Source organism: Sarcophilus harrisii, chromosome 1 (genome assembly GCF_902635505.1).
Source record: "Sarcophilus harrisii chromosome 1, mSarHar1.11, whole genome shotgun sequence".
NCBI lineage: Eukaryota > Metazoa > Chordata > Mammalia > Dasyuromorphia > Dasyuridae > Sarcophilus > Sarcophilus harrisii.
The window spans coordinates 310308887-310334508 of NC_045426.1; the positions used below are offsets into that span (position 1 = coordinate 310308887).

The following is a 25622-nucleotide window of genomic DNA, read 5'->3' on the forward strand; positions in this document are numbered from 1 at the left end:
TCTCTAGATCTAAATATAATGGAGGGCAGAGTAGACAAATCATTTCTAGGATTCTTTTCAACTTCAAAATACTATGATCTCAATGAAATCATATTAGTTCAGGTAAAGGAAGAACTTCCAAAGGACCTGCATTCAAATCCTACTTTTGATGGGCACTACATATACCTAAATGATCTCTGGTAAGTTAACTTTTAGGGAACCTGGTTTTTTGATAAATTCCTGAATCTCAGTCAGAAAAATAAGTCACCAGTTGGAATCAACCTGTCCATCACATTCCTTTCTTCTTGTGAGAGCAAAAGATAGAAAAATCCTTATTAAACACTTTAGGGGGAAAGGCAATCTTAATTCAATTCAATTTAATAAAGATGAATAACGACTATATGCCAGATATCGAGTTAAAGATTGGATTAGTATGCTACTGTCCCTATCGAAAAGGAGTTGTCTCCTCCCCTCCAAATCCCAGCCACCAACACCTCTACCCTTCCTGCCACCTCCAACACACACACTCAGTCCTATCTCTATTTGGGGCATGAAAAGGGCTAAGTGCAGTCAGTGAGTTATTAACTTCCTGTGTGATCCAATATTTTTACAACTTTCACTGTAATTTTATAAATTAAAATCAAACTTGAGAGAAATGTTAGTATTAAGTATTATTACCTGCTTTTGGGATACTTTTAGGGCTTTCATATTCATAAAACACTTTACAGAAATCATCCTTTTTAATACTCAGGATTAATACAGGAAGGTTGGCAGGGCAGCTACAGTACAGGACTTCCTTGTATCTAAGTTCCTTCAGCTAGAAAAGTAGCTTCTGGATCCAGATGCAGAATTTTTTGGACTATATTAGCTTTTTGCCACATCTATTCTCTCATTATAGCACTGTTGCAGCAAAACAAATAAAACATAGCAAAGCATGCTAAATGCTGTCAATACCAAAGTGCAAAATGCTATGCTGAGGTTAAATGGCTAGGGTTCTGGGGGAATCCTTTCTGTATTTTAAGGATGATCCTCTGTATTTGCTGTGTTTATAGTTATGGTTCTGTCACTAAGCAGCAAGGTGCCTGGTTGCTCATCCATCATGATAGCTTCCTGTCCATTTGAGACTTATTAAACCTGATACCAGATCCATTTTCAAGACTTTCAATCTTCCCATAACTTCCCCCCCTCCCTTTCTCTGTAATTAAAAAAAATCTCTTGATGAACGTCTCAATTTCATGCCATCTGTAACATGACTAAAAAGGGGAATCAGCACAATTATAGGTGAAGATTCAATGCAGATGTCAGAAATGAGGTCCTCCCCCATCCCCAAAGTAATGCTCATCTAAAAAAAATTCTTACTCATGTTAGAGAATTTAAAACTGTGACTGAAGGAAAATTATATATTAAAGTGGAAAGAATGTTGGAATTGATGTCGGAAGTGGGTTTCAGTACCAGGTCTGCCACTTATCTTGGACAAGGCATTTTTCTGTAAAACTTTTTCTCTTCTCTAAAACATAAAAGACTTGGACCAGAGGCCTTCTTCCAGATTTACAATGACAATGTTCATAATTGTCATTATTCTAAAGAGAAGAAACTCCTAATATTTCCGTGAGGATGTGTTAGGGTATATGATCATTTAAAGAAATCTATACTTTTAATTTTATATCACCTATATTTCCTGCCTTCTATTCCCCCCCAAAGAGCCATTCCTTAAAATAAAGAATAAAACAATAGAACAATAGAAGAGGAAGAAAAGTTCCACAAGACGCATGTCAAAGATGCTAATATTGTATGAAGTATTTTCTGTGTCCAGATACAGTGATTAATTTTATTTAATGAATATATCAGAATAATCACATATTTTATTTCTTTTTAATAGTATTTTTCTAATTACATGTAAAGCCAAATTTTAACATTCATTTAAAAATTTTGAGTTCCAATTTTTCTTTCCTCTCACCTCGCCCTCCATTACATTACATTAAGCAATTTAATAAAGGTTACAAATATGCAATTATGTAAAACATATTTCCACTTTAGACATGTTGCATCTCACGTTTTGATCATATATCTAATCTAGTTTTGTGATGAAGAGAACCTCTACACCCAGAGAGAGGACATTAGGAACTGAGTGTGGTTTACAACATAGCATTTTCACTCTTTTTGTTATTGTTTGCTTGTATTTCATTTTCTTTCTCTTTACAGAAAACCTCTCCTATATGCAGTTAACAAGAAGATTATGTGATGATCAAGTGTGATGAACTTGGCTCTTTTCAGAAATGTGGTGATTCAAGACAATTCCAACATACTTGAGATAGAAAATGCTATCTGCATTCAGAGGGAGAACAATGGAGATTGCTTGTAGATGGAATCGTATTTTAACTTTTATTTGTTTGTTTTCCTTTTTTTGTATTTTCCCCCTTTTGTTCTGATTTTTTTTGAACAACATGACAAATATAGAAAGTTTAAAAGGACTGTACATGTCTAACCTATATGAGATTATTTGTTGCTTAGGGAGGAAAAGGGTAAAGGAGATAGAAAAATTTGGAACAAAAAATCTTGTCAAAAAATTAAAGCTTTCCTCCTGAAAAAAAAAAAAAAAAGAAAAACCTTTTCTGAGGTCCTTAATTGTTATTACTCTCTCCTTCTTTAATTATGAAGTAGCCATACCTGTCTGTACATATGTTGTATCCCCAGTAGAATGTTAGTTCTTTAAGGGAAAGGTTGGGATATTCTCTTTCCTAAAACTGTGTCTTTATATTCCCATTGCCTTGCAAGTGGTAGACACTTAATAAATGCTTGTTGGATAAAATTGGAATTCTATTTTCTATCCAAAAAAGCCTCTATAGTCATGTGGGTCTTTGGATTCATTTTTTTCTTTGTATTTTTTATTTGAATGACTCAAATACTTTATCTGGTTTCACTCCTTTCTATATTCTGAATCTAAATATTTTTTCCCCCAATGGTGATTGTACCACCATATTATGGCTCCATTTACTTGCAGCAAGCATTCATTAATATAGCATCTAGAATAATCCAGAAATAAGAAAAGTAGGTACACTCAAAGAATAGGTAGCATTTCCTACTTTCTAGCTCACAAATCTGCAGTGTTCCTTTTCATAAAAACCTAGCAATAATTCTCTTTCTACACTTTCCTGAACTGATAAGCCTCTCTCTGAATTATGACCTATAAGATGAAAGGTTTTACATTTTAATGGAAGATGTAACATACATTCTAATAAGTCTTTAAATATATAGAAATTGAGGAAGAGAAGAAACCCTCTACTTGGGTGCATTTTGGTTAGTGTTACTGCTGACATGCAACACTTTCTTCTCTTTGTGCACCAGAACTAGCTCATTTTATGAATATGAAAGCCCTAAACCAGAAGTTTTTTGATGAGTAATTTTTGAGCTGTGCTTTGTAGGGGCATGATCTGATAGTAAGTAAGGGTTCTGCTTTGTCTTTGAGTTATCCAAAGTTCAATAGTATAATCTATCTACCCCCATAGTTAGAAACTATATTAAATGAAACCCAATCACAGTAAATTAGTTGTATTTATGTTCTGAAGAAGGAATTTCACAGGCAACTTTAGCCAGAGATCTGTGAAAACTGACTAGTTAATGTATTAGACATTTTATTGATTCACTCCACAGAACATCATCTTACAAGTGCATGTGCTGTGTTTGCTTTTGGTATGTATACATGAGAGTTCCAGACATGGGAAAGACACAATTCCCTGACATTCCCAACTTAAATTATCACCTAGGAGGGAGATATCTGGGCAAGTCCATAATGAAATTAGCCCCATGGACAAGTTCATAGGAAGAAAAGAAATACCAAAATGTTAGAAAATGGGAAGCAAAAAACTGTTCAAGACAGAAGGGGCTTGTGGAATAATCTAGTCAAACTTCTCCTTGGTGGAGAAGGTATGGCATAAGGGATAAAGCATTGTATCAGGAATAATGTAAGAAGGCTTACATAATCAGAGTCTTGGTTCTGCAATTAAACAGATAAGATTATGCAAATCATTTTACCTCTCTAGGTTTCATTTTCCCCAGCTATAAAATGTAGGGATTGGAGTAAAAGATCCCCAAAACACTGTTTATTTGTCTTTCTATTTCTAAAAGTCTATGCCAGGAGCATGAAGCACTGAATAGCCCTCTATCTATTCAAATTTTCTCTATTTCTTCAAGAAGCACTTTAAAAAATAAATCTGTAAAATTCTTATCTAACTGGTTCTATTTATTTGCTCTTCTGTTAGTTTGGATATTTTATGTTTTTGAAGGTATTTTATCTTTTCTGTTCTCAAATATTTTTATGATATAATTATGCACACAGTAGGTTCTGATAATTATTTCCATTTCTTCTGATTTTGTTATGATTTTACTTTATTTGCTATTTTGTTAATTTGACTTTCTGCCTGTTCTTTTTAATCAAATTGGCTGGAGGGTAGTCTACTTAATTAGTTTTTTCCTAAAAACAAGCTTTTACTTTTACTTTATTTTTTTTTCTATTTTCCTATTTCTCCTTTGATTTTTAATATCTCAAATTTTGTTTTTATTTTATATTTGTTGACTTTCTATTTTTAAAATGCACATTTTGTTCATTAATCATTTTCTCTTATTTGGCTAATATATGTTTCAGGCATGTTTTTTACCCTGAAAACTATTTTAGGTGCATCTCAGAAAATCGGTATGCTATTTTATTACTTTTTCTGTTACAGAATTATTCATTGCTTTTATGAATTGTTCTTTAACTCACTCACTATTTAGGAGTTGGGGATTAGTCTTTATTTGGGTCTGTAACTTTTATTTTCCCAAATCAATTGCTATTTTTAACTGTGCTATGGTCTATAATGGATGCATTTACTATTTCTGATTTTTTACATTTTCTTTGCAATATTTCTATGCCTTAATTTTAATAGAATTTCTACATGATTCTGAGAAATATGTTTGTGTATATGCGTGTGTTCTTTAGCTGAACAAATTATTTACTTTTCCAGCACCCCAAACAATAGAAACATAAGAAAGATAAACAAAAACAGAAACCAAATGTAACAACAAAAGAACAGAAAGCTCATTAAGAGATTTCTTTCTAAAAGTATACAAAGAATTGGTATTTCTAAGAATGACATACTACAAGGCAATAACACAATTCTGAAAAGGGAACCCAAGATAAGTACTTCAGAATCTTTAATTTCATAAGGAATCCTGAGACTAAAAAAAGAATTAAATAAGTAAAGGAGCCTTGAATTTAAAAAAATAATAATAAATTTTAGAATAATCAATAAGGGAAGATAAATAGTGAAGAGAATGAAGGAAAGAAATCCTTTTATTTGAATAAATAACTGAGAAAAAAGAAGGAAAAATAAACAAATAGGTAAGAGGAAGAGAGAAAAAGAAACTAATAAGTAAAGTATAGCTTTAAAGTCAGGGAAAGAGGTAACAAACAACAAAAAGATGTAGTTTAAACATAAGGGAAAGAGAACTTATGGGAATAACCTATGAATGTTCTGAATGTCTCTTTTGATTAACCTCTTTTTTTTCATTAATCATTAGGTTCAAGTTTGTAGATTACATCTGACTGGGTTGAATTTTGAGTTCCTTTGCTCTTTGGTAAACATGTTTTTATCACCTCTTGCAGTCTCTTGTGAGTACAAAATGGTATATTACTTTTTAAAAAAAATTCTGCCAATCTGTGGATTTCTTTATTTTTCCTGTATTTAGAAATTATGGAGAATTACTTCTTGCATTATGTTTTTTAGGTGTTTTTTAAAATTAGTATCCATTGAGAGATTTAAAATCTTTTATTTGTCTCTATAAAACCTCTCTTTGTGATCAATATATTTTACTTCTTTAGATATAATTTTTTTAATGTTATCTTTCCCTTCTCTTCTTCCAGAAGGCTTTACTTCTGTGTATTTGCATTCTCAACCAATTATTTTATCTTTTGTTTCTTTCACGAGACTTTCCTGAGTAGATTCAAGTATTTCTATTCTAGCAATATTTTGGCCATGCAGGCATTAAATTATGTTTTCATACTTCTTATTCCTGTTTTGGATCATTGAGGAACATGTGGGTATGTTTCTTTGCTCTCTTAGGAAACTGCAGTCTTCTGTTTCATAATATATTAATCCATTTTATTTTGTCTTATAATATTTATTCATAAATATTTAGATTTAATTAGAACAGGGCTTTTAAAACTTTTTTTCCACTCACGACCTCTTTTCAGCCAAGAAATTTTCATATGACCCTATGTATATAAAATTAAGTAAACAAGTCAAATAATTATTGATGATAAATCATAATTTTGCAACCTCCACATTCAGTTATTAAACCCCATATGGGGTTGCAGCCCACAGTTTAAGAAGCTTGGATTTAGACCTTTAGGCTATCAAATTCCCTTCTTCTATTAATATCTTTGCTGTTAGTTTACTTACTAACTCAAGATATTTGACTGAGATAATTAATTAGCTATTTCTCTTTCTCTTTCTCTTTCCTTTATGTTCCCCTCTTGCTTACTTTTTTGAATTTCTTCTTTTGATTGCAGGTTTAGTGGTGGCTGATCCTCAAAGTCTCTCTTTCATCCTCTCATATTAAGCAATGCACATTTAACTGATCTCAATCTCTACCAAGTGACTTCTGAGGTTGAAGAACAGAAGTGGCCCTAGCTACAGTCTGTGATTTCTCTTGAGGCTTAGGTGAATACAATGCATTGACATGTCTCTCTGTTACTCAATTTTTCTGGCTTTTTCTATTGCTGCACAAAGTGCTAACATACTCCTGTCCTAACCTTAGTAAGCTTCTGCTTTTTGATTTTCTGGAGCACTGAGAGGAAAAAAAAAGATAGAGCTGAGTTTGATCAGCTTATACATTCTTGGCTAAGCATATTTGATAGTGAGGGAGGGAGTTTTGAGTGAATGAATTAGGGTTTAGGAATTAGCTTTTTCTATTGATAGTTCATCAGGTTTTTAGAGAGTTGTAGGCTGAGGATGGCAAACTATGGTGGAAGGCCTAATTTGGCCACCTGTTTTGAATAGCTTGCAAATTATGGATAGGTTTTTTTTTTTTACATTTTTTATGTATAATGCCAATTTATTTAAAAATATAAAAAGCAATAGAACAGGCAATTCCCTAAGAAAAAATTCCCAGGACCAGATGGATTTACATGTGAATTTTACCAAACATTTAAAGAACAATTGGCCCCAATGCTATATAAATTATTTGATAAAATAGGGAATGAAGGAGTCCTACCAAATTCCTTCTGTGACACAGACATGGTACTAATACCTAAACCAGGTAGGCTGAAAACAGAGAAAGAAAATTATAGACCAATCTCCCTAATGAATATTGATGCTAAAATCTTAAATAAGATATTAGCAAAAAGACTACAGAAAATCATCTCCAAGATAATACACTATGATCAAGTAGGATTTATACCAGGAATGCAGGGCTGGTTCAATATTAGGAAAACTATCAATATAATTGGCCATGTTAATAACCAAATTAACAAAAACCATATGATCATCTCAATAGATGCAGAAAAAGCATTTGATAAAATCCAACATCCATTCCTATTAAAAACACTTGAGAGTATGGGAATGAATGGACTTTTCCTTAAAATAATCAGCAGCATCTATTTAAAACCATCAGTAAGCATCATATGTAATGGAGACAAACTGCAACCATTCCCAATAAGATCTGGAGTGAAACAAGGTTGCCCACTATCACCGTTACTATTTAATATTGTATTAGAAACGCTAGCTATAGCAATAAGAGCTGAGAAAGAGATTAAAGGAATAAGAATAGGCAATGAGGAAGCCAAATTATCACTCTTTGCCGATGACATGATGGTATACTTAGAGAACCCCAGAGATTCTGCTAAAAAGTTATTAGAAATAATCCACAACTTTAGCAAAGTTGCTGGTTATAAAATAAACCCACATAAGTCATCAGCATTCTTATATATCACTAACAAAATCCAACAGTCAGAGTTACAAAGAGAAATTCCATTTAAAGTAACTACTGATAATATAAAATATTTAGGAATCTATCTGCCAAGGGAAAATCAGAAACTTTATGAGCAAAATTACAGACCACTTTTCACACAAATTAAGTCTGATCTAACCAATTGGAAAAATATTAAATGCTCTTGGATAGGGCGAGCAAATATAATAAAGATGACAATATTACCTAAACTAATCTATTTATTTAGCGCTATACCAATCAGACTCCCAAAAAACTATTTTAATGACCTAGAAAAAATAACAACAAAGTTCATATGGAAAAACAAAAGGTCAAGAATTTCAAGGGAATTAATGAAAAAAAAATCAAATGATGGTGGCTTAGCTGTACCAGATCTAAAATTATATTATAGAGCAGCAGTTACCAAAACTATTTGGTATTGGCTAAGGAATAGATTAGTTGATCAGTGGAATAGATTAGGTTCAAGGGATAAAACAGTCAACAAATATAGCAACCTAGTCTTTGACAAACCCAAAGATCCCAGCTTTTGGGATAAGAACTTACTGTTTGATAAAAATTGCTGGGAAAATTGGAAACTAATATGGCAGAAACTAGGCATTGATCCATACTTAACGCCGTACACCAAGATAAGGTCAAAATGGGTTCATGACCTAGGCATAAAGAATGAAATTATTAATAAATTAGAGGAACATAGGATAGTTTACCTCTCAGACCTGTGGAAGGGGAAGGTCTTTATGACCAAAGCAGAACTAGAGATCATTACTGATCACAAAATAGAAAATTTCGATTATACCAAACTGAAAAGTTTTTGTACAAACAAAACTAATGCAGACAAGATTAGAAGGGAAGCAATAAACTGGGAAAATATTTTTACAGTCAAAGGTTCTGATAAAGGCCTCATTTCCAAAATATATAGAGAATTAACTCTAATTTATAAAAAATCAAGCCATTCTCCAATTGAAAAATGGTCAAAGGATATGAACAGACAATTCTCAGATGAAGAAATTGAAACTATTTCTAGTCATATGAAAAGATGCTCCAAGTCATTATTAATCAGAGAAATGCAAATTAAGACAACTCTAAGATACCACTACACACCTGTCAGATTGGCTAAGATGACAGGAAAAAATAATGATGATTGTTGGAGGGGATGCGGGAAAACTGGGACATTGATGCATTGTTGGTGGAGTTGTGAACGAATCCAACCATTTTGGAGAGTAGTTTGGAACTATGCTCAAAAAGTTATCAAACTGTGCATACCCTTTGATCCAGCAGTGTTACTACTGGGATTATATCCCAAAGAGATTATAAAGAAGGGAAAGGGACCTGTATGTGCACGAATGTTTGTGGCAGCCCTTTTTGTAGTGGCTAGAAACTGGAAACTGAATGGATGTCCATCAGTTGGAGAATGGCTGAATAAATTGTGGTATATGAAAATTATGGAATATTACTGTTCTGTAAGAAATGACCAACAGGATGATTTCAGAAAGGCCTGGAGAGACTTACACGAACTGATGCTGAGTGAAATGAGCAGGACCAGGAGATCATTATATACTTCAACAACAATACTAGATGATGACCAGTTCTGATGGATCAGGCCATCCTCAGCAACGAGATCAACCAAATCATTTCTAAATGGAGCAGTAATGAACTGAGCTAGCTATGCCCAGAAAAATAACTCTGGGAGATGACTAAAAACCATTACATTAAATCCCCAATCCCTATATTTATGCACACATGCATTTTTGATTTCCTTCACAAGCTAATTGTACAATAATTCAGAGTCTGATTCTTTTTGTACAGCAAAATAATGTTTTGGTCATGTATACTTATTGTGTATCTAAGTTATATTTTAATATATTTAACATCTACTGGTCATCCTGCCATCTAGAGGAGGGGGTGGGGGGGTAAGAGGTGAAAAATTGGAACAAGAGGTTTGGCAATTGTTAATGCTGTAAAGTTACCCATGTATAAATCCTGTAAATAAAAGGCTATTAAATAAAAAAATAAAAAAATAAAAATAAATAAAAATAAAAATATAAAAAGCATTATTAGCTCAAAAACACTTGGCCAAATTTGGCCCATGTATCAAAATGGCCCAGTAGTTTGCAGAGTCCTAGCTTAGTTTATGGAGATCGCAGAACTTCCTTTATCTCTTACACCTTATTACTTATTACTATGTTAGAGGTATTTAAGAAATCATGAGAATTGGAGAAAATGTCTAATTTGTCATCTTATCAGTCCTATGATTTGGAAGTTGACTCTCAAATTTCAAAACTGCCTTGTAATACATGTTGGGTCCATAGGTCCTCAAGACTATTAGTGCATTTAATATGAGATTCAGCAATACCTTCTTAGTTGATAATTCTTTGAGTCAGACCAGTCAAAGGCACTCAAGCTACTCACATGCATTTTTACCAAATGATCAGAAACTGCTTAGCAGCAACTAGCCTACGGGTGAACGAGAAGAAACTGTTTCCTTGTCTGTGTTTATGGTCTTTGACAAATGGGTTTTCAGCTCATTCTGACAGATTTTTTTCATTGAATGATCCATCAACCCTTGCTCTCATCACCTGGATTTCAGTCTTCATAATAGTATTAAAATTCAGATGGATTTTATACTACAAATAAAAATGAATTTGAATGCCACCATTTCCCACTGGAAACCCGAGCAGTGTAAATGTCAAACAGGTCCTGCTTTTAGAAGCAATCCAGACATTTCAAAATGATGAGTTGCTTCCTGTCACCTTTGCTAAATTTACATTAGTTTTGTGGTGCTCCTTCACCTGTGCAAGGAAACAATCTGTGGTTTGTCTTTTCATTTAGGGTGAAAAGCTCTGTAAGCACGCAGTATACCTCTTATGACATATGATGAATTGCTGCCTATTTCACGAACTAGCCAAGAAAAAACCCAACTGCAGCCCTCCCCCTCAGATTAATTAGCCAGTTAGACAGGGAAAACAAAATGCAAACCATACCCACACCCCAACACATGCCATGATTTTTCCCCAAACTATAGAGCACAGTCTGCCAAGTGACAATTAGATCAGTGTCTGAATGATGAAAAATAGATTTTAAGAGCCAAGAGAAATAAAAAAAAAGTGAAAAGAAAAACAAACAAAAAACAAACCTTTGCTTCAGTCACCAGACATAGATGGAACACACAATTGGGAACAGAGCAAGACTAAAGATTCAACCCCCTCTTCATTAAAATGAGAACTCTCCAGCTTTTCAAATTCATGTGTTCTCATCCATCATTATAACTGGTCCAAAAGTCAAGAAAAGAAGGTTCCTTTCAACTTAAATGTTCTTATGAAATAAGAATGAGTAGGTGACAGAGCAGGGAAAGTAGGACAACGAAAATACAATTTAGAAAGGAAACTTAGAGCTTTGTATTTTCTGAAAACAAAACAAACAAAGAAATCCAAATCTATCGAGCACTCAGCAATCTTGAAAATCTGATGCTACCCAAATCAGAACAGACAGTAGAAGTCTGGGGCATAGGTAAGGGGTAAAAGGAAGAGAATGAGGCAAGGTGAAAAGAAAGGAATGACAAAAATCAAAATTTAAGCATTTTCTTTTCAAATCTTTTAAAAGTTCTTCCTTAACAAAAAGAAATCAAAGTTTTCTGGAAAACACTGCTGATTCTCCCTTGGAATGTGAGGCCTTCGTAAGATCCATAAAGGGCGCCAAGGCTACCACTTCAGAGGGAGGTTGTATTATTATTTTGGCACTCTGTCATCTGCTGTCACTTCAATTCCACTTTATCAAATTACTGATTTTGCTAGAAGCGTTTGGATTAAGTGGAGAGAAAGGTACACACATCCAAACATGTGCGCACGTAGTTGTCATCACATCGATGCTGAAATTTCATAATTATATGTCAGAGTGACAGAAGCACCAGAGTGCATTAGAAGAACTGGATTATGATCACTCAGGCTATCCACAGTTTACCGTTGAAATGTCACATCACATCTGTCTGTGAACAAGACAATAATGATGGACAGCAGTGTTTAGGGCTGGGCATTGTGCATGGCACATGGCAAGTGCAAATGCTTGTTGAAATGAATTGAAATGTCACAAAAAATTCATTGGATCAGGAGTCAGGAGACCAGGGTGTGAGCTTCCATTCTGCCATTTACTTCTTGGGTGACCTTAAGCAAGTACTTCTCTCTAGGACTTCCTCTCACCCAAGATAAAGTAAGGGGATGGATTTGATGATCTTATAACTTGGCTCCTTCCGATCTTCCCAGGTTCTTTCACCTTACAACCCAACATGTACCCTATTATTAAATAACTGATTTCCTTGCCCAGGACAATCCATCTCTTAACTTTAAGCATTTTCAATAGTTGTCCTCTTAGTTCAGGATAAGCCTCCCCTCTGTCTCCTGACTTCCTTCAAATCTCAGTTAAAATCCCTCTTGCTGTAAAAAACCTTTTCTGATCCCCAGTAATGCTTGTGCCTTCTGCCATGAAATTATTTCCAATTTATTCTGAATGTATCTTATTGGTACATAGTTGTTTGCATGTTGTTTTCCCAAAGAAAGTGAACTCTTTGAGAGCAGGAACTATTTTTGCCTTTCTTTGTATCTCTGGAGATTAGCATAATGCCTTGCAGAAGCAGATGCTTAATAAATGCTTGTTGACTTGACTTTGAGAAACCTGGACATATAAATCTGTTACCAATGAAAACAGTCTATGATGCAGAAAATATCATAGTCATTTGCATTTCTCCTTTTCCTCTAAAATGGTTTTCCTCAAAGTGGACCACATAGGAAGCATGTTATAATAAATAGACTGGCCTCTGTTCAAATCTAAAGTCACATTGCTGCTGAAAAGAGAAATTAATATAGAGAAGAAGGAAAGTTTTCTAATAAATGTGTGAAATTCCCACGTCCGTTGGTGTCAGAAAGTGAGACTGAAGAAAATCTAATACCAAGAAATATGACACAATCTTAACTTTTTGGAAAGCACTTGTGACTTCATTGATATAGGGAGCTCCCAATGTTAAAATTCCTTCTTCCAAGGCAAATTAGTGTTTCCTCTGAAACTAATAGATTTAAAACAGTTGTCTGTGTTATTAAAAGGACAAGAAAAGCAAGCTCAGGACCACAAGATTAGTATTTTTCAGGAAAAGGGTTTGAACCTAGTTTTTTTGAGGCTCTTCATCTGCTATACCATGTCACTTTTGTGAGACACATAATAGAATCTAATTTATTGTTTAGTATTATTTTGACCCCTCGTTCTCTCCCAGTCCCCCTAATAAAGAGTCAGCAAGGCACAGGGCCTAGGCCTGGCTTCCAAGAGAGGAAGACGTAGGTTCAAAATGGTTCTGCTGCCACATACCAATAGTGGGATCCTAAGTAAATTAATTATCTTTTAGTGCCCCACACCATTATTATTTCAATTTCCCAGACAAGTTACTGATCTCTACTAATGAAAGAGTTTCTATATTAACAGGTTTTTAATCAACCTGATTCTAGGTATACACACACATACACACACAGCCCTTTCCCCCCAACACACTCACTCACTTTCCCATTTGATGAATTAATATGTTTAGACTTTTAGGGAAAAGTTCCTCTTTTTGTCTTTTATATTAAATTCCTACATGTAATTCATTTATAAATGTTCCTTCCCTAATTCCCATTTGGAAAATGCATTACTTATTAATTTTCCTTACTAACCTCTTAAGAAACAGGAAATAGGCTTGGATGTTTATATTCAATACACATAAACTAGGATACAGTAATCAATGATGTGAACTGCCTTTTTATTTGTATTTTTACAGATTTTTTACCGATATCACTTTCTAAAATAAAATCTCCCAGGTAAGTTCAGGTCAATTTGAATCTTAATTAATATTATTTTTAATCTGCATAAGTCAATGAACCAATATGAATACTGTCTGAAGCAGTACTTGGGAAGAGGAAATGTCCTAAGTGCTGAGTGGATAATGTGGTCAAAGGGGACATGGAACAAGGCAGGCTAAAAAAGGATTACTAGAACCAAGTAAGAAAAGATTTACAAACATTCATCAAGGATAATAACTTGCAAAACACAGTGATAGGTCCTTGTGATATAATAATGAAAATCTCTTCGCCCTTCCCTTATTCTTTATATTTATATTCCAAGAGGTGGGATAGGTTGTCTACACAAATAAGCATTAATTCAAGGTAGGATATAGAGGGAGCAAAGATGACATATAAAATATTTTTAGGGTAATATGAATATTGAGAGATCAGTTTCAGTTGGGATAGAAAAATGAATTGAGAAAGATTTTTCACAGAGGTGTAACTGAGAAAAGAGAAGGAATCTCAAAGGCAGAGAAAGGGATAGAGTGTGTTTCAGTGATGATGGGGAGGAGAATGAAAATGAATAAGGGGAGGAGATGACACATGTAGTTTAGAAAATGACTTTTTTGGTCCAGTTTGTCTAGAACATAGCATGCATAAAGGGGAGTGGAGTAATGTGAAATCTACCTGAAAAGGTAGGATGATATCAGATAGGAGAGGGTTTGAAATGCTGGATTAAAGAGCTTGCATTTTATTCTTAAGTAATGGAGAGATCCTAAAGGATTTTCTCCAGAGAAATTCAAAACTATACACTAGGGAAATTATTTCCTAGTTGTTTGAAAAGATACTTTGGAGAAGTGAGATCTCAAAATGGGGGAGATGATTAACTAGAGACCTATTGCAGTATTACAAATGAAAAATGATAGGAGCTCTGAACTAGGAAATGGAAGGATGAGGGGTTGACATGGGGACATATTTGAGTAGCAAGGTGGAGGTAAAGCCCCAAAATTATAGTAGGCATTCTTCATGTGTGTGTGTGTGTGTGTGTGTGTGTGTGTGTATGTGTATGTGTCCTTGCTATGGAAATAAAACCTGAGATGTTAAAGGAATATCCATAGGAAAACTTGTGAGTAAGAAAAGTCATAAAAGAATTAAAGTAATACATGATTATCTATCAATTGCTTTTCCCTCATGGTGTTCACATTATGGCCTCCAAAGATAAAAGATGGAAAATAAAAACAGAAATCTAGGAAGTAGAATCCTAGAGATAATTACCTGGCTGTGGCATGTGCTGGCTGTCCACAGTATGGTCAGTGACTGTGTGAGGTGTCTTGGAATTTCTGGGACAATGAATGCCAAAGGGCAGGAATCAGGCATAAGGATCGAATGCCAGTAGACTGCTGAGTGGTACACACTCAGCAAATTGTCTGTATCATCATATGGATAAAAAGCAAATTAAATTAGAATATTAAGGAGTCACCTTTTAAAACTGGCTCGAGTGAAAACTTACAACAAATATAAGCACTTTTAATGCTTTTTATACTTAATTCCTATAAATGGTTTTCATTTAAGATGTGTCATATTGATTATTGTAGAAAAACAGATTTAACCTTTTGAATAGACTTTCCTTGAATTTGTCTAATTAAAATCTGACTCACCCACAACAAAGTTTTTCTGGCAATGTTTTTCCTTAAACACATACATTTGTCATACAGGATATTTAAAAAATATATATTTAAAAATGGTGACTTACTTTTCTGTCCTCTACTTCCACGCAGGAATTGCAATCTGTTTTAATATCCTGGAAGCAGATGGGGGAGAGAAAGAAATACCACTGGTCAGTCATAGTCAGAGGACAAGTAGCAGTGTTTTTGAACTGTAACTTTAAAAAAGGCATCAAATAACCAGAGTTGTTTTTTGAATCATTACCCTTTATTGTGCATGAGGGTGGCATATACCTTCACATTCGCATAGTTGACTTACCAAGGGCTTATGAAAGCCTTATTAGAAACATGTGGGGTGAAGTCAAAAGCTATGGCTCAGAGACCACAGAGAAATGCTGGAATCAGCTCATAAAATAAAATGCCATCGTGAAGTTGACTTTCACGTCTGGAATCGCTGTTACTAAAGAGAGGCAATGTCTTCCTCAATTTAACCTTAGACACTTTTCTGTATGGATTCATCTAACTACACTCCCTTACCTCTTAAATCTATAAACCTATATCTACTAAAGTTTTTATGCCATGTTTTATCATTTAAACCAAGAATATAGATGCATTTATTCCTGTTCGTTCTTCAAATTTCACTGATTCTCTGAAGTAATCATTAAGAAGTAGATCCAAGTTACTGACTCTCTGGTGCATATGCACCCAAAGATACTATGTTGTTTAGTAAGACTTAACTGCAAAGTGAGAAGCAGCATGCAGTTGTGGCCATAAGGAAGGCTCTGGCATTGGGAAGATCTGGGTTCAAGTCCTTTTGACACAAAATGACTGGGTGATTTGGGGCAAGGCACGCAAGAACTCTCCCCCCCCCCCCATGCAACTCTTGAAGAATCTAGGAAGGAGCTTCAACAATTCCTACACTGATGAAATCACGTGTGTGGACCAAAAAAGACTGAAACTATACCAGCAACAAAAAGTTTGTTGTAAGAGGCAATTTTGAAAAACAAAAACAAAAAACTTACATTTCTAAATGACCTTCCTCCCAAAAGGAAATAGCACAAACACTAAACACTCAGTTCCATTAAATGCAAGCACAGAGGACCATTCATCAGGTATGGTGATGAGTGTAGATCTCCAGGTTAGATCCTCAAACTACGGCCGTGGGCCAGATGCTGCAGCTGAGGATATTTATCCCCCTCACCCAGGGCTATAAAGTTTCTTTATTTAAAGGCCCACAAAACAAAGTTTTTGTTTTTACTATAGTCTGGCCCTCCAACAGTCTGAGGGACAGTGAACTAGCCCCCTATTTAAAAAGTTTGAGGATCCCTGATTTAGACCAATGCTTCTTGAACTTTTTTTACTTCGACCTCTTTTCAACCAAAAAATTGTTATATAACCCAAGGTATATAGGTATATAAAATAGGTACAGAAACCAAACATTTACTGATAGTAACTCATAATTTCATGACCCCCACATTCAATTATGAGACCCCATATAGAGTTTAAGAAGTTTTGATTTAAGCCACATATCCCTCTTTTCCCTTCAGGGGCTTAATTTTGTCCCCAAGGCTTAAGAGATGAAATTGTTTTAATTTGCTTCCCCTCCTCAGGTTAGAGCATACCCGAAAACATCAGAAGGATGTAAAATTTATAGTCTCAGAGAAATAAAGGCTCATATAATGCACTTTGGGCTTTTCCTAAGAAGAGCTCCCCTCAAATATGTCTGCTAAGGAAAGCGAGTAATGGCAGATTAACACATTATGGGAGTGATGAAAATAACGCAGACTTCTCTGAGATGAAAGTTATTATTCTAGAGACAAGGTGACAACCTCTTCTCAGGTATCTGTTGCATCACTCTCACTCTAGGATGCTTGTATTTGCTTTCTCTCCTCTGCTGGAAATCGGATGGATTTTCTAGGAGTAGCCTGGATCAGATTTAGATTCAGTCAGCGAAAGTGGCAGGTGTTAATCAACTAACTAACTACATAAATAAACCAAGAGCTGGTTTTTTATCTGCCACTGAAGACCAGGCCAACAACATACAAAGCCATCTGGCCCAATCAGCACTCTTGCCATTTCCCCAAGATTATTCAATTTATTCTTGTCAGGATTAATTTACTAAACCCATGCTGGATTTTTTATTTAGATGATATTGTTGGTTTGTCATCCTTCAGATCAACACTGCTGGCACCCCGGGGGACTGCATTTTGCTTTTGAACAATGTTGGACCAAATTGGGAAAATGTCACTTTTGCAGTAACAAATTATTGTTGGTATCATGCCTTGTATATCTGGTATCTCTGGATGGTCTATGACCTGACCTTTTCCAGAAGAGAAGTAGTCAAGTAAATACTTCATTCCAACTTGATGATTTAGCTTGGAAAATAGTTCAACTCCCCAAGTCTGAATTCTGAGCCATGTATTTCTGGACAAACATTAAATTTCCCTAAAGAAACCAATAATTCTCCTTTCTACACTTAGATCTCTAATTAACTCCTACCTAACCTGCTAGCAACAAGCTAACAAGCATTCTGTGTGTGTGTGAGAGAGAGAGAGAGAGGAGAGAAGAGAGAGGAGAGAGAGGAGAGAGAGAGGAGAAAGAGAGAGAGAGAGAGAGAGAGAGAGAGAGAGAGAGAGAGAGAGATAAGAGATTAAAGATAGACATACAGAAAGAGATGGAGGAAAAAAGAAAGGAAAGAAGGATGGAAAGAAGAAAAATAATCTGACTAGATTTAATTTAATATGGTTTAGAAAAAAATCTATTTTTAAAGCTTCCCTTCCATATGTCTTTAGACTGAGTTCCTTTTGGACATCAAAATACTCTGACATTGATGCATTTTTCAGAAGCTGGTCATTCCTTGTAGAATTCTTCCTCTTTTGTGATTTAGCTGTTTCGGATGGGTCCTATAGGTCAGGAACACAGAGGCTTAAAATGTGGGTCACTCAAAAGCACATGCCTACTATCTTGGTTTTGTGCATTCGCATCATACAGTTAACCCTAAGTGTATAATGGCCAAAGGTCCACGTGAATGGATGGAGAATGAGGACTGATTGTTTCAAGGCAGCCATGGCAAATTCAGACAAAGAACAAGAAGCTTCCTGTGGTTATCCTTTATTCTGGGTATTTTGCCATTTATCACTAAGGAAAGGATGGCCTGGATAAGAAACTAATATGCTGAGATCTAAGACTCAGCAGAGGAAAGTGATTCCTTTACAAAAGGCCAGGGTCGGCTAATCCTTTGCCTGTGTACCCAAATAGATTCAGGTGCTTTTGGAAGTGAGTCTTTATGCTTTTAAAATGAGAACTGAGATGTTGATGATAATTATAAATTAGAGAAGGTCAGTGAAAAGAAGCAGGACAGTTTGCTTATATAGCTGATGCATGTTCAACTTATCCAATCCATACTTCTTTTGACTTGGAATTTATAAAATATGCCAGTGGGACACAGATGTCTGATCAGTGAGACTCTTAAGTTTTCTTTTTCCTTGTGGATTTTCAATTTCTAAGGTTCAGGAAGTCCCATTTCAGTGGCTAGGTGGTTCAGTGAGGAGGATACTGGATCTCAACTCAGGAAAACCTGTGTTCAAATCTTCTTCAGACATTAAAACTAAACAAGTCTGTTAGATTCTCTCAGTCTCATTTTTTTTTTTCACCTATTAAACTGGGATTATAATAGTATTTACCTCCTGAGGTTCTAGTGACAATGAAGTGAGATAATATATGTAAAGCACTTTCAAAACCTAAAAGCAGTATATAATTATTACCAAAATGATGCCAATAGCTTCTCCCTAGTCATGAGTTTAGAAGTTATAATTTATTTTTGTCTGTCATACATTAATCACAGATGACACTATATGATTTGTGGATATTTCATTAAAACAAGGTCAGACAAAGTAACAGAGCACTTACTCAGTGAAGGTATTTATGGAGCACAACACAATGAAATAAAATAATAATTCATTTCAGTTCAAATAACACTCATGAAACTTCTATTATTTGCAAGGCATTGTACTATACCCACATGCTGTAAAGACAGATAATATTTAAAAACAAACTAAAAAACAAAGATAAAAACTACTCTTAAATAACTTACAGTATATTCTGCTAGGGATCTATAGAATATATATAGATAAAAAAATACAAAGTAATTATAAGGGTGATTTCAAACAATAGCTTGAAGTAATTGAATATATGAGGCATCAACCAAACTAAGTTTTAAAGGAATTATGGGAATCTATAAAGTGGAGATGAGGAGGGTACTGATTCTGAATATGAAAGCTTTGGTCCTTAGTGGGTCTACATTCAGATCTCTTTCTTTTCTATTTACTTAAAAACATTCCACCCTGGGTTTTCCTCCTTTCCAGGTCCATTCAAGGAAGTTTTGAATTCCTTGTCTGTCCCATTTAGGTACTTAAAGTTATCAGAGCTATTCTCAGGTCTATGAAACAGACATTGAATATTTAAATCCATAAGGTCTTTTTCATATTCACCTCAAAAATAAACCATGATAACCATAGCATCAATAACTATTTCTCTGATTTGACCATTCTAGAGAGCAATTTGGAACTATGGCCAAATAGCTATAAAACCATACATACCCTTAGAACCATCAGTTTCACTACTGGATCTATATCTCAAAGAGGTAATAAAAAGGGGAAAGGATGCATATGTGCAACAGTGTTTGTAGCAGCTCTTTTTGTAGTGGAAAGGAACCAGAAATTGAGTGGATGCCAATCAGTTGGGGAATGGCTGAATAAGTTATGGTATATGAGAAATGATGAGCTGGCTGATTTCAGAAAAGCCTGGAAAGATTTATGCAAATTGATGCTGAGTGAAATGAGCAGAACCAGCAAAACATTGTACACAGTAACAACAAGATTATGTGATGATCAACTGTGATGGACTTGGCTCTTCTCAACAGTGTGGTAATTCAAGGCATTTCCAATAAATCTGAAATGGAAAATGTCAATCATAGCCAGAGAGAGAACTATGGAGAATGCATAAAGATTGAAACATAGTATTTTCACCTTTTTGTCTGTGCTTTCTTCTTCTTCATTTTTTTTTTCTTTTGGTCTGACTTTTCTTGCACAACATGATAAATATGGAAATAGGTTTAAAAGGATAGAACATATTTAACCTATATCAGATTGCTGGCTGTCTTGGGGAGGTGAAGGAGGTGTAGAGAAAAATTTGGAACACAAATTTTTACAGAAATGAACATTGAAAACTAAGTATTTGGAAAAATAAAAAACTATTGAGAAAAAAAATATATATCTTCTGTTTCCCAGCACTCCTAGTCCTCCAGAGTGTATTTTAAAAGAAACCTTTGCAGATCAAATTCCTTTAAGTCTGTGTGAAGGTCAAAGTTCTATTTGCCCACTCCTATTCCTCCAAAAACAAATAATCACAACAAAACAGCTTTTGCTGCTTTGCCCCCAGGTCAAAAGAATCTGCTACTGTAAAACAAAAACAAAAGAAATGCTTCTTGAAAGTTGATTCACAATGGGTGAAAACAAATCACACACAATAAATGTTTACACTTTACTGCTGAAAAAGGTTGTACCATATATTGGGAAACTTAAGTTTTACATGGCATTTTTACAAAGAACATTTATTCTTATAACTGGGGCATTTGTCTTTATCATGCTTATGGCATTAATTCATTTTGACCCAAGAGAATCAAGAACAGGTGGCAGGAAGAATATAGACTAAAAGGTAGATCACCCGAGGCTGTGTAATGCTGGAGAAATTGCGGCAAGATAGAGATTAGAGGTTTTTAATATGCTGTTAATGGGGAGTAGGACTGGCCAAGTCATTTTAGCAATCTGGCTGAATTAGATTCTTGTCTAAAAGCATTCAGCAACAAGCCAGGGATTCCAGAGACTCTTATAGGGCTCCAGCAATCAGGGAAACAAAAGAAAGGGGGTGGTGTTTAGAGCACTGGTGAGCAGGAACTCCAGGAAAGGACCATGAAGTCAGTTCTGACTGGCTGGAGGTAAAGCAAGAAGAATCATAAATTCTGATAAGTTAGGAAGGAAGAAGCTAGGAAACACTAAGTTTGGTTCAGAGGGTCCCATCTAACTATTTGGGATAAGCCATCTGGAGTTTTATGACTGTTTGGAATGCTAGAGTAGCCAGGGCTCTCAGCCCTAATTTCTCAGTCCTAATGGCCAGGAAAGGGGGTTGCCAAGACTAAGGCAAAACAATTCAGGGAAAGTGAGCAGGGAAACTGAGGCATAACAGCTGGAATCCTGCTCTCTATACCTAGAAGTTGCATGATTCTTGGCAAATTATTGAACTTCTTGGAACCTCAATTTGTACAACTATAAAATGGTGATAATATATCTCACATCCTAATCATCTTATAAGGTATTTATGAGGATTTATTGTGTAAATCTTAAATCATTATATCAGCATGGGCTTTTAATATGCAGTATCAAATCTGAAGACTATCAAATTGTGATGATATCTTTAGTGTCAGGATGATAGGAATCAGAAAAAAAAAAAAACCTGAAATCAAATCTCTTCTCTGTCACTGGTAAGCTCTGCGATTATGGGAATTTGACTGAACTACTCAATGCCCTCTAAGATATATATGATTGTGGATCTGAATTCATATAAAGAGCTTCCAATTCACTGCTCTAGTGAAATCACAGGAAGGGAAAGGGAAAACTGAAAGTATGATCCATTAACACTGGCTTCCTTGGTGTTCTTCAAACAAGACACTGTGAGGACTCTACACATTTTCACTGACTATCTTTTTGCCTGGATTTCTCTCTCTCCCTTAACTCTGCTTCCTGTCTTCCTTGAGCCCCAGCTGTGTATATGAGTAGAATTTGCTTTTTATTATTTTTTTTAATGAGTTACTGTGAACTGGGGAGAAGGGCAACTAGGTAGCACAGTGAATAGAGAGCTGGTCCAAGAATCAGAAAGATGTAAAGTACTGGCCTCAGATTTTTACTATTTGTGTTACCCTGGATAAGTCAACTGAAAATGACTGGAGAAAGATCAGATTGTTAGAGATAATGAGTCTGTCATAATTGCAGAAATTTTAATCAATGGGACGTAAGTCCATCTAAACAATACACAACTATGAATTTAATTTGAAAGAATAAAAACTTTCACTAACAGTAAAGTGAAAGTAAGACAAAAAAATTCTAAATTATAAAACCGCATGGGTAAAGCTATATACATAAAAAGAATATTCATTTTTTTTTTGCAGTGAAACATATTACCCTCCCATTATGATCTCAATTTTAGTTTTTGCATGCACTATCACAAATAGCCAGCAGATGGCAGCAAATAACTTTGCAAAGACTTCTTGGAAAAATTATAGGCGTGTCACTAATACTAAAAACTTCCTGAAATGCTAAAATCCTTGTGCTTCTTCAAAATCTAAACCTCAAGGAACTATATACTCTAATTAATAAAACTTAATTACTTGGTATGAATGAAGAAGCAATTTTACAAGACATGGTATGATTGTGTGATTAAAAAAAAAGACTCTCCATGCAAAAATCAACTTTACATGACAAAAGAGAAAAAAAAAAGTCCTGTGCCCATAAAGATCCCCAAGAGAAAAAAAACATATTTTCAATGTATTTTACCTTATGAAATGAGGTCCAAATAAAAAATGAAGGCAAAGACTTGCAAAAGTCATTAGGTATTACATAGAGAAATCAATTCAATTATGTGGTATACACATGTATACTGACTTCAATATAGGAAGCTTTTAAAATACTTAATTTCGCTCATATATAGATTTGAAAGTGAGTAACAAGCTATGTGTTATGTGCATGTACGCACATGCATACACAAGGCACATATGAGTATGTATGTGAATATATATTCATATATATATATTCATATGTGTGTGTGTATATATATATATATATATATATATATATATATATATATATAAAATATGTATGTATGTAAGTTTCCCTTTTGGAAAACTCATTTGAAGTGTGTAGCAATTTGAAGTGATTCAAATTAATATAATATTTAATTTAGTAGGGGGCAAGTTACGGAGGCAAGGTCAAAAATTCTTTAAATTTTTTAAGGTGTGGAAGGACTCCCTAGATATGAAAGGATAATTAGGGTGGGGGTTGGAGAAAGGGTTCATCATACAGAACAAACTGTCAGCCTGTTTCAAGGGGACCAGAAGGTACTGTCCAAATGAAAATAGCAGATGCTCCATCCTAGATTCATCACCTCTTTCCCCACCCCCAATGGCTTTTACTTCCCTTTCCTGCGTTGTTCAGGCAGCTGCTGCAGCCCGGAACTTGGTCATTGCCAGCAGATCTGCCAGCAGAAATGAGCTGGGATCTATGCCTACTCAGATTCCCCCTCCTCTCCCCCCTCTCCCTGGGTCTCCTCAAAATTAAATTTAAAGGAGAAGAGAAACCTCTACAGGTATATGCAATATGTCACAGAAGTGGACCCAAACCAAGGGTCTGCTAGAAAATAGAATCCATGCATTTGCATCACAGTAGGAGCTTAATGAGTGCCTTTTAATTAATTGTAAATGGAATTACCCATATCAGTTGTAAATCATACTTGTTTTTATATCAGACAAATAAATGCTACTAGAGTTTCAAAAAAGAATTCTTTTAAAAGTATTTTTCAACTAGTTTCCCACTCTACAAATCACTGAATTAAAAATCCAATGAGTGAAAAGGAATAAAATCAAGAACAATATCCTAAATTCTAAAAGTCCAGGCCTTATCACTTGGGCTCCTGCCAGCTAAGTAGCTTCTACTTGTATTTATGTAAGGATGCAGAAATTCAAACAAGCAGTCAAAACAGCAGTACACCCATAAAAAACAAAACAATAACAAAGACAACAATAAAACTCAACCCTGTATTTCTTTTGGCTTTTAACCTTTTGGACAAATCTCAGCACTTCAGCTCTTCATTGAAACATAATGTGTAAATTATAGAGCCACTGAAGCTCTAAAGGAAAAAAAAAAAATTAAATGTTCTGCCAACATATCAGGAGCAAGGAGTGAGGTGAAATACAAAGTCAGAGAAGCCTCTTTTGATGTACCAGAAGTAGCTGCATTTAAAATAAACAATTTGAATAATCAACATAAAAAAAGTAAACAAGTGCAAAAGGATTTCAAAAGCTTGAAGGTATCTCCATGACTATCTAGTACAACCCTCTGCCTTTACAAAAAAGGAAACTAAGGCCCAGGGTAAGTAAAGTGACTTGCTCAAAGTCACTGTAAGTGGCAAAACTATTTGAATTCAGAGACTTTTACTCCAAATCCAGGAGACAATGTGAGATGCACTTGAAAGACTCAAGCCAACACTTCTGATAAGAATAGATGCTTGCATCAGGGGGAGCCAAGGCTGCATAACAGCACCACTCCTTTTGATTTATAAATAGCAAGGGAAAAAAAAAAAAAGACAAAGAAGAAATGCAGGCTAGTTTAGGGAGGATGTGAAGGTGAAACTGTCCTGCCTGAATAGGGAAGATTTTTAATGTACAATGATGTCCTTTGGATCTGTAACACAGAGCTGATGACCACACCAGATTGAATCATCTAACTGAAACTTGAAATCTTCAAGTGGAGAAACAAAGCAGACTAGATACAGATTATGAATAAAAATTGTCATTTAATTATCGCACTAAAGGATTTCAGGATGCAATTATCTAAACTGTGATACAATTGTAATATACTTTTGGTAATAAAGTTACTTAGAGATAAAGAAACTGAAACATGAAAAGGTGAAGGAACTTTTTGAAAGTCACTCAGTACCTGTGTAACTGAGGAGATCCAGTTTTTAGCTTAAAGAAATAACGCCTTATATTGGAACAGCATTTTCTTTTACTTCCTCAAATGTTCTCATATTTAACATCTCATTTTCTTCTCATAACAATCCTGTAATGCAGAATGGCAGACTCCCTCCATTTAACAGATAAGGAAACTAAGTCCAAAAGCATTCATTCAGTGTCAGAGAAATCAGATTTATGTAGTAACTGAGCCAGGCTCAGAGAAGTTATGTAAATTAGAGAATTAAGTAGCAAATCATTTCCTGACTTCTAGCCCAGGATTCTTTCTGTGGAATTATGTATACTAATTAAATATCTCTTCTCTGTGTTTGGTAAAAACTAGGTATGTCTCTCCTATTTACATTGGGTGTTACAGAAGTGGAACTTTGGAGTAGTGGATGTGATGCGGGAAAGATTCCAATC

The 25622-nt window shown here is 34.9% G+C and overlaps 1 protein-coding gene across 19 annotated transcripts in view; it reads right to left on the reverse strand.

Moving 5' to 3' along the window:
- The window catches only part of RBFOX1 (RNA binding fox-1 homolog 1), a 1689737-nt gene that overhangs the window by 1020701 nt on the left and 643414 nt on the right, over nt 1-25622 (reverse strand). For 17 of the 19 annotated variants that reach the window (XM_031951810.1, XM_031951238.1, XM_031951046.1 and 14 more), the window contains one exon: nt 15511-15558. In XM_031951810.1, the coding sequence (XP_031807670.1) occupies nt 15511-15558 (48 nt within the window). Of the gene's footprint in view, nt 1-15032; nt 15185-15510; nt 15559-25622 lie in introns of all 19 variants that reach the window. The other 2 variants (XM_031950882.1, XM_031950823.1) reach the window with 1 other exon arrangement.